An 11,044-nucleotide genomic window follows, 5' to 3' on the forward strand; every position below is an offset into this window, starting at 1 on the left:
AAAATTGTAAGCAAAGCCAATGGGGGAGCGAGAAAATATTTTTGTAGCTCATGCAGCAATTAGAAGTGTTTGTATATCGATAGTATCGATTACAGCAGCAGCAATAAAATTTTAATTGCTTAGCTTTAATTAGATTTCTTATACGAATGCAAGTGAGTAGCATTGATGAATTTTAAGCTTAACAATTTACAATTTGTATCAAATATTTTATAATATTTTGTTTGTATATCGATAGTATCGATTACAGCAGCAGCAATATAATTTTAATAAAAGTTTGTTGGCCTTCTTAATTAGATTTCTTATACGAATTCAAGTGAGTAACATTTTTGGATAAAGTTGGAGTTTTGGAGCTTAAGTTTCTAAGAATTTGTATCAAATATTTTAAGCATTTAATAAATTTGAAATTTATTAAATTACGCTCAATTAATTGCAGTTTGACTTAAACGCTTTATGCAACGTTTTGACTTGTTGACTAACTAAACGCATATATAGCTACTATATATAGCAAGCTGTAAGCGTTTTGCGTTTATCCAAAAGCTGAGGCTAAACTTTTTACAAACAATGGCGCACAGTCGAGTCAAGTCATCGGCTTGTGAATCGCTGACTTAGCGGAAAGAGGAAACAAAAAAAAAACAGAGAGAGAGAGCAGCAGCAAAAAAGTTTGTAATGCGCTTAAAATTTCTTTAGTCTGGCCGCACACACAGGTGGGCTCGATTGTTGTTGAAAGCTGTTGTCATCGAAGTTGTGGCCCAGGCAGAGGGCCGAGGCCATTATTAGCATTAGCCACAGTTAGAGGCAGCAGCAGCAGCATTTGGCCATTGATGCTGCTGATGATGATGATGATGATGATGATCAGTGTGTGAGCCTAACACGTACATTTGCCATCAATAACGCGACGATTTAACTTGTCTCGTGGCACGTCGCAACACCCAGCACCACCCACAACACACTCCCACCCACCCACACGTACACGCATGCCACGTAGCTTAGGCTCGTAAGCTTGCCAGCATTGTTATTGTTGCTGTTGTTGTTATTTTAGCTTATAGCTATTTTGTTTATCGATAAATATATTCGACAACTTTTTATACATTTTGACTTGGCACGTAACGCAAAACGAAATGCAAATGGCAAATGGCTGCTGAAAATGAAAATGAAAAGCGTTGAATTTTCTTCGACTTTAACTTTGATTTTGCTAGCTAAATCCACTTAGCTGCTAATTGGCCTTAGAGCTTGCCACACGCTGTTGCAAGCAGCATCACGTGCTTGACTTGAGCTTTATCTAAGCCATTTTGGCTTTAAAAATTGAATGGCCAGAGCTAAGCAAGCCAAAGGGCCCAAGTTTGCAACATTGCTGCGTTTGCTTCAAAACTAAAAAAAAAAAAAAAAAAAAAGAAGCGCAGCAATTGTAGCAAAATATGTCTGCCTGACTGTGCACAGTGGACAAACAGGCAAAAGCCAAAAAGGCAGCCAAACATATGCGCGCGGGTTTGGGGCAAGCGTTGCAAGTCGTAAAAATACCCATGAGATGTCGAAGGCATGTTGCAACATTTTCAAGCTCAAGCTCCAAATGGCAGCCAAAGTCTGTTGACCATAACATACACACACACACACACGAACAGACACACACACACACACACACGTGTGTGTGGCAGCAGCAACGTCACGTCAGTGGCATAAAAGTTGCCTGTTTGGATTTCAAATGCTCAAAATGTGGACACATTTGTTTAACAACAAAAATTTCAGCCAGCCACACATACATATATTTATTTCATTGTATTTGTGAGACAAAAGCAACAACAATAAGATACAGAGAACCGGAATTTCGGTTCAGATAACCAACAGTTGATCTTTTGTGCCTGCAGCAAATTGAAAACTGCAGCCCAAGAATGTGAACACAAAAAGGACACAGCGAGAGGCAGAGAGTGAGCGAGAAAGAGCACAAATATTTTTTGTATGGCATGCAGCATATTTTAGTTGCAAACGCATTTTTTTGGCTTTTTAAATAATTAAAAATAAAACTCAAAATCAATAACTGCAGCAACTTTGCATATTTTGCTTTGATTTTAAATGCGTGCACTTTTTTTTGTTGACAACTGTAACAAAGCGCATTTGAATTTGTCAACAGCATAATTATTACAATTTGTTAAAAATTCTAAGCTTGAAATTTTAGTTTAAAAAATTTAAAATCTTCATAAAAATTCATTGCGTGCTTTAGTTTTGTCATTAGAATTTAAAATAATTTTTCCAGACAAACAAATAACTCAAAATTTAAATAAATTCGTAGATTTATTTGCATAAAATTTTCAAAAAATATTTGCATATTTTTAAAATATTTTTTGCAGACTTAAAATTCAAAAGTTTTTAAAGAAATTTATAAAAAAAAATCAAATTTGCACTTGTACTTTGATTAAATTGAATTGAACTATTTAACAAAAATAATTGGCATATTTTTAAAATATTTTTTCCAAACCAAAAAAATAACTCAAAATTGAAAAGTTGTTAAACAAATTACTAAATTTAGATATCAAAAAAATGAAAAATTTGCATTTGAATTATATTTCATAAAAAATAATTTGCATATTGTAATTTAAAACATAAATTGAATTAGAAAATTTTCAAAATAATTTTTTAAGAAATTTTTAAATATAAATTGCATACATTTTATTATAAATTTGCATTTGTTACTATTTTTATAATATTTTTTAATTAGCATATTGTCATTTAAAACGTAAATTGAATTAGAAAATTTTCAAAATATTTTTGAAGACATTTGTAAATTTAAATTGCATAAATTTTATTATAAATTTGCATTTGTTAATATTTTAATTTAATTATTTTTTATAAAAAAATATGCATATTGTAATATAAAACGTGAATTGGATTTGAAAATTTTTAAAATGTTTTCGTGTGATAAATTATTTGTAATTTATTAATTTATTTATTAATTTAAAATCACAATTTTTTGTCTGCGTGCAGCAGCAAATTAATTTAAAATAAAGTATTATAATATTAAAAATTATATGAATTATAAAAAAATTTGCAGCAGCAAATAATTAGTGCTAGTATTTTAAATTGAATATATAAAACCAACAGCATTTAAAATTTTTCAACATAATAATTGAAAGCAAAAAACTGTGGGCAGGGCTACGCAGCATCCCTGACTGGGTTGGCTGCAGTGACAGGTTGAAGCTCAAGCGCTTGTCAGCTCTCTTTCTAAATTACTTACCACACAGCTCAAGCAGCAGCAAGCAGCGCTGCCTGCCCCAAGGCATTGGCATTGGCCACTTTTACGCTTTTATCGCTTGCACGCACTCGTGAACAGGCATGAGCAGAGCTGCAGAGCAGCGACAGCGACAGCAGCAGAGTATAAAATTTTTTTTTTCATTTTTTTTTTGAACTAAAAAGTTTGCGTTTTAGCTTTAGCCAGATTTATGTTTTCCTGCTTGCGTTTGCAGAATTGTTGTCGGAAGTTTTTTGTGCAGCATCATGGGGCACACACAAAGACGCAGCAGAGAGACAAAAAAAAAAAAAAGACTTCTAAAAAGCAGAAGACAACAAGCAAAAAAAATGTGTGTGTGTTGCAAAGTTCACAACTGAGCAAGCAAAATTAAATAATATAAGAAGCAAGAGAGTGAGAGAGAGAGAGAGAAAGAATTTTGTAGCTTTTTGATGCTGCGAAAGACTTTTCACTTTCACTACAACATGCTGCTCCAATTAGCTTGCTGCATGCTACACTTTGGGGCATGTCATGTAAGTTGAACGTTTTTTTTTTGGCCGCAGGCGCAGCAGCATAAACAAACAAACTGACAAATAAATTTAATATTGAGAAGTGAACTCATTAAGCAATTTAGAGCCCAGGGCAGCAGCAGCCCAAAAAGGTTCAAACCGCAGGACAGCAGCAGCTTCAAAGAAAACGCAAAGTTTTGTGACATGACTGTGGGTGGGTGGGGGTGTGGGTGGGGGAGTGGGCGCTGCTATTATTAGCCAACATCAATCCAACAAATCTGCGTAGGACATAGACAAGTTACGGCTAAGACTTTGGCAATGTTGTGAGCTCATTAAGCGCTCAGCTAATGACGCAATTTCCGTGTGTGTGTGTGTGTGTGTGTGTGTGTGTGTGTGTGTGTGTGTGCGGCTTGTGGTTACGGCTACGCCTCTCGTGTGTCCATTTACAACTTGAGCAAACTAATTAGCTTAGGGGCAGCGGCTTTGACGTCGCTCTCAGCCGCTCACTTGACAGTTTAAAAGATAACAGTTAACAGTTGACAGTTATATCTGCCTGCCTGCCTGCTGCTCATAAGTACAGTGCAGACAACAAGGTGTTGTGTGACCTTTTCGTCGTGCTGTCAACATTGCGCACAAGCCGTTAAAGCCCTGAACCTGCCAGTGCGTCTCGTAAAGAACTATTCATTAGACTCTATATGTCACCTAGTCTCTGGTTATCACTTCTAGCATCAGATGTTGTAGACACCATTTGCCATGATTATAGTAAAATATTACTTATGTAAAAAGGAAGAGCATCAATTCGTTAACATCTTTGCAAAATCTCAATGCTCTTCTCGTTGTGTAGTTTCTGAGTTGTTAACCCATTTATGTACTACACAGCAAATCATCAATAGCTTATTTGAAGCGAAGGAGCGTACTGCGGAGAGACGTATGCTGTAATTGTTATAGTTTGCAGTTGCTACGCATATAATCTTTATATACGTGCAATAGCACATATTATTCTATATTTGCTGGTCCACCAAAGTTTAATTGTATGTCATAAAGTTGAAATTACAGCTGTCTGCAGTACTCTCTTTGTATCTGAAATTGCGTATATTAGTTGGTCATATGTTGAAGGCCGCCAAAGGTTGATATCTATTTTATTTAACCCTCTTATAGCTGTGCTTTTGCTGAAATTTAGAGGCAGAGTTGCCATTGTTATATTGAGACTGCAAAGATGTAGAGAACAGATAGAGGAGTAGAGGCTCAGTTACTTTGGTCTTAGGCATACATTCCCATCGTTTGGCCATCAACAGATCGTCACCGTGATCAGCCTATTCAGCACTCGCTCTCGAGCTCATCGCATCGTCTGATATACGCTCTACTCGTCTCTGTCTAGACTGTAGATTTGATAGTATTGTGTCTGCTTTGGGACTATCAATTATATCATATTCTTATGACTGTATGTCGCTATTCGCGTATGTTTAAACACATTAGCGCCGACACACTGGGACCCACAGCGCAAAGGACTCATACTTCGACCTTCGACTCCTATCACATCCTGTGTCTTCGCTTTAATTATCGAGCGACGTCGCATTGCTTTCTGTCTTGACTTTTATTTCATGTTGTAAGCAACCCACTCGTATCATTATCACAGTATTCCTCTCATCTGCTAGTCTAAAAGCTTGTTATTCACCAGAAGATAGACTATAAAATATCATCAGGCTGTCTATTGATAACAGAGCGTATTACAGTATGTAGTGTGTGTTGCCTACTTGTAGCTGGAGTGTAGTTGTTGTGTTGTAAGAATTTAGGCGCATTGCCAGTTCAGAACCTTGCCGCACAACGTGATGCCACTATTGAGTGCTTTAAACTAGTCTCATGAAATGGGTCACGCCTCTCTAGCCTAATATATAATTAGATCCAGCAGAATCATCAAGCCAACACAGACCAGTGCCCAAAATACAAGTGGAACACAAAAGTAGAAATGAGCGCTCACCGTCTAAGCCTTATTTCTAGCTAAAATTAGCAGCACATATAAGTAGTTTAAATTATTATTCATTTTTGTTTACTTCAATCAGCTGCAACTTAAATATTTATGCATTTAAATTTGCAACTAATTTTATTTTATAGCTAAATATTTTCAGTTTCAAATAGTTATAGCCTTTTTGTAGCTAAAATTAGCAGCTCATATAAGTAGCTAATACTATATGTTAGCATTAAGTTTTTATTATGTTAAGTTATATTTATGCATTTAAATTTGCAACTAATTTTATTTTATAGCTAAATATTTAGAGTTTCAAATAGTTATAGCTGTTTTCTACGCCAAATTGGCAAAGGTATTTGCTTAAATTATTATTCATTTATGCAAATGCTTTTCATTTTTGTTTACTTCAAATTTTACTAAGCAACTAATTTTATTTTATAGCTAAATATTTTCAGTTTTCTAAATTAGTTATAATTATCATGTTATTCTTAGTTTAAAATTGTAGTCTAAGCTTTATTTTTTTTAGAGTAGCTTAAATTAATTTTGCTTGCTAATAGCTGCTTAAATAAGAATAATTAATTTATTCAAGTTTTCTTCATTTTAAATATTTACATAAACTTGCTTGATTCAAACATTTCTCAGCATTAAATTCAACTTTCTTAAATTATTGAAATTTGTAGCTCACTAAATTATTTATTTATTGCTAGTAGGCTTTGCCTGCTCGCTCTTTCTCTCTCTCTTTCTAGCTGTGACTTATTTAGTTTACAAATTTCAGCAGCTGTACAAAATCAATTCCAAATTCTTTTTCGAGTTTAGTTGGCCCGAAATTTTGACGCAGGGCTAAGCGAGAGAGTTGAGCCACAATGTCTGACAATGAGGAGCAGCAAGCTGCAGCTCAGTGCAGCGGATCGACTGGCAGCTTGCGCCGTGTGCCTTCGGCGAATGCGAATGTGTTTCGCAGTCTGTTTGAGACACTTGAGGCGGAGCATTTGAAGCTGCAAGCGCTGGAGGAGCGACGTCTAAAGCTTACAGAGGAAATGAAAAACTTGCGCCACATGCTGCAGCTGGAGAATCAAAAGCTGCGCAAAAGCGTTCAACGCACTACGGAGCAGTCAAGCAGTAAGCGCATAAACTTTGACCTCACACACACACACTAACAACTAACTGCGCACAGCTCAGCAGCATGTAACTGAATTCAATAGGCAAGAGCTGACCACGCTGCTCAACGATACCGACAACAGGCCCATCGAACTCGAGGCAGCAGAGCCGAGTCTGGAGCACTTTGTGGAAATTGTGGAAATCGCAGACTCAAACGAGGCCATGCGTACGAGCACGCCAATTCCATTGGAGCTCAAAAGTCTAGCTGAGAGCTATAAAACGGTGGCAAGCGAGGGTTCAGCTCAAGATGAGGCGGCAACAGCTCAAAAGAACTAAAAGTTCATGCTGTGAAATTAAAAAAACAAAATCCAAAGCTTGCTTGAAATAATGTAAAATAAAAATATTGTAACGAATAGCGTAAGACCGAATATCGTATGCGAGGCACATCGTATATCGTATTTTATTTTAGCAGCAAATTTGTTGCGCTGCATAACTCAGTCAATTTAAATAACATAGGCACGCATATCGTAAATGCATATGCCGTATATGCGAATATCGTAAGCGCTATTGTGCTTACACTTCAATTTAAATGACGAAAACACAAATATCGTAAGTACATATATCGTGTATGCGAATATCGTAAGCGCTATTATGCTTACACTTCAATTTAAATAACGTAAACACAAATATCGTAAGTACATATATCGTACATGCGAATATCGTAAGCGCAAATACGCTTACACTTCAATTTAAATGACGTAAACACGTATATCGTAAATGCGTATATCGTATATGCGAATATCGTAAGCGCAAATATGCTTACACTTAATACTGCCATCACTATTATGCGCATAAGCTTGAGCAAACATATGCATTAGCTTGAATATCGTATTACGTTTAATTACAAACAACTGTACAACAAATTTAGCTAGCTCCAATAATCATCTATCATCTGGCTGGGCTGGGCTAAGCTCTGGCCAACTATTGGGCACACACTGTCTACATTTTGTTATGCTTGCTTGGCTGAAGCAGCAGCTCGTAGCACAAATTGCTTGCCAAGAAGTCCGAAACAAATGTTGTCCTTGCCAACTGCTGCCGCTGCTGCTGCTGCTTATTTTAATATACGCACAACAGCTGAAGTGGCAGCAGCAGCAGCAGCAGCAGCAAAAAGACGTAAGCGTATCAAGCTCTCAAGTCGACTGAGCTTAGCATTTCAATCATAATGCCTTAGCCATGGCCCATGGGGGCGACAGACGTTGAGGCCATTGACTGTATGCTTGTTGTTGCCTACATATTTGGGCGTATGTGTGCCACGCCCACAGGACACACACACACACACGCGTCTGACGTCCATTTGTTTGGCTTGCGCTTCCTGCGCCATTTTCGACTAGGTCAAGAGGTCACGACGCTCGCTGCGCTGAATTTGTCAGTGTGCGGGGTGGGGGTTGGGGGTGGCAAGTTGCCAGCTGCATTACTTCTTCATCATGTTGCATGCAAATTTTTGCGCTGCAGTAAAAACTTTTACAACAATCGCCCGCAATGCTTCGCATATTTTTCCAATGATTTTATTTTCCCTTTCTCTAGCCACATTCGGTTGCCTGTTCTCGACATTACTTTGCGTAGTTAACGTTAAGGCACAAAATGCACTTGAAGCAACAAAGCTGAGCTGTTGTTGTTGGCGCAGTAGGCGCAACTCAACTTTAAACAAATAAAAAACCCTAAACTCGAAATTCAAATTCAAATATTCCAACTTTTGCACCTGCCAAGTTGGAAAACGCCCACAGAACTTACTTATGCATATAATACTCATTGTTGTTGTTGCCACTGCGAGTGAAGTGAAGTAGGTCATTAGGGGCGTACGCCCACCAGTGCCGCAGCTACTTGAATTATTAAATATAAAATTCACTCTATGTGTGGCAGTTGCAGTTGAAAGTTGCACACATTGAAAACTTTTCAATGTAGCGTTGAGTTTTCTATGCTTATTTATTATTGTGGCTAATATTTACCCAGTTACATTAAGTGGACAGCGTCAGCGCGTTAGAACTTACCTGCGAAAAAGAAAAAATTTAATTACAAGTTGCAAATTTTGTATAATAAAAAAAAATAATTCGAACTCGAAATTTTTCGAACTTAATTTTTCGAGTTCGAATTTTCGAAAACACTGCAATTAAGCTAAAACATACAAAAAGGTGATATGCAACAAAATGTAATTTTTTTAGCCAATTTGCAAGCTACACGGCAGGCAACTAATAAGGCTTAGAATATGTTGTAGAACAGCTTGCATTAGTCTGTGGCTACACGCGTCGTATGCGCAATATATGTGAAACGTTTGTATATTGGCTTGAAGGCTCACAACAAGCATTTGGCCATAAGCATTTTTATTTGTTATATATATATATTTTATATGTGCACACTGTACACACTTCAAATGCAAATGTCTGTGTGTGTGTGCCCATCTTCATAGTCCAATAAAAAGTAATTGGAGTTTTCATTTAATATTGCCAACCGAAAAATAAGCAAGCAAACAGCAACAAACAATATCTAACCCAGTTCGCTGTTTGCCCAACCAACCCCCCAGCCCCCAAACCAACCCACATGCTATGCAGGCAAACGAGGCCAGCGTACGTCCGTCTATTTGTCTGTATGTGTGTGTTTCGCTTATACAATGTATCCACTAGAGCATCATCATAGATGTATCCACTCAGTCGTTGTTATTGTATCTCCCTCACCTACAGCCACGCCCCGCGCGCATCTCGCGTGCGCTTCAACTTCATTGCGCCTCAGCTGTTGGTTGGTTGGCTCGTTGCTCATAAAACTCACTCAAGTAAAAGTACGTATGGTTTTCGATATGAAATGCATGAAACTGACAGGCAAACATATTGCGGCGCAATTTTTACCACACGCCAACAACAACAGCAACGAGAAAAAAAAGTAAAGCGCAAAAGCCTTTCCAAAAACTAACCAAACCCACCCACACACACACACATATACTACACTCTGTCTGTCTGTCTGTCTGCCCACTTGGCTGTGTGTGTGTGTGTGTGTGTTGCCATTTTTGATATGCGATATGAGTTTCAACTCGCAGCAGCCCCGGACCAAGGCTATTTTGGCATTGTTGGCAAGCGTCGCTTTATGAAAAGCATCATATATAGCAGATATAGCAGCGTACACAACACGAATGCCATTTATTCCTTATGCAGATGCTTTTCGCATCAAAATGCATATAGTACACTCGATAAGCCGCATTATATGGCAGCCCCATACACTTTGCTCTCTTGACAACTTGCAACGCATTTGCTGTTGCTGCTGCTGTTGCAGTTGCAAGTTGTCGTAGTAGCTTGAAGCTGTCAGCGGCTCTTTGGCTTATTGCGCTGGCAGCGCTCCAAAAGTTTTTGCCCAAGCGACAGAGAGAGAGAGAGAAAGTTTTCGACAGCAACTCAATATTTGTTTAATACTACTATAAATAAATTATTTTTCTTTTAATAAAGTTGGCTGTATATAATATAATTAGCAGGCTTAAGCTTAACTTTTCAATTGCTGCCTGTCCAACTATGTTATACACTTTTGCTATTATTGCTTTATTAATTGCAGCTTTATTTATTTAGCCTCTACTTTATACACTTTGCTGCTTAAAGTGTTTTTGCCTACCAACTATGATATACACTTTTGCTATAAATTCTTTTTTAATTGCAGCTTTATTTATTTAGCATATTTGTTTGTATAATTTATTTTTTAACTCTAACTTTATACACTTGGCACCAAGTGCTTGCTTTACCCAACTATGTTTACACTTAAGCAAAAATGCGCTGCTTAATTAATTACTTAGCATTTGCATTTTTTTAATGCATATTCGACTACTGCATACACTTGTTGAAAAATATTGCAATACTTTTAGCTATAAAAAAAGTAAATAAAAATTCGTTGCTGTTAGTTTGTTTATAAAAGTAAGCATAGGCCCAACTATGATATACACTTTGCCACAATTGATTTTATTTGGCCTTACTCAGCTGCTGCATACACTTGTATAAATTTATACATGAAAATGTAGCGAAAATGTATGCATTTTAAATGCTTGCCCAACTATATGATACACTTTAATGTTAATTGCTTTGTTTATTTACCTGCTTGAATGATTGGGCTCATGGGCAAAGGGTTCGGCATAGATATTACGCACTGGTGGCACACGGCGTGGTAGTGGTGGCGGTACCGGATTAAAGCCATCCATAATGGTATCACAATCGGAGTACTTCATCG

General features: G+C 37.2%; 1 protein-coding gene across 1 annotated transcript; it reads left to right on the top strand.

The window, feature by feature from the left end:
* Positions 1–6,424: 6,424 nt before the first annotated feature.
* On the top strand, positions 6,425–7,223 carry LOC108606240. The gene is made up of 2 exons (XM_017996185.2): positions 6,425–6,811; positions 6,867–7,223. Exons 1-2 carry the CDS (start codon positions 6,556–6,558, stop codon positions 7,124–7,126), a joined length of 516 nt encoding a protein of 171 aa, XP_017851674.1. The 5' UTR covers positions 6,425–6,555; the 3' UTR covers positions 7,127–7,223.
* Positions 7,224–11,044: the final 3,821 nt, after the last annotated feature.

The sequence above is a fragment of the Drosophila busckii genome, chromosome X (assembly GCF_011750605.1).
Source record: "Drosophila busckii strain San Diego stock center, stock number 13000-0081.31 chromosome X, ASM1175060v1, whole genome shotgun sequence".
Lineage (NCBI taxonomy): Eukaryota > Metazoa > Arthropoda > Insecta > Diptera > Drosophilidae > Drosophila > Drosophila busckii.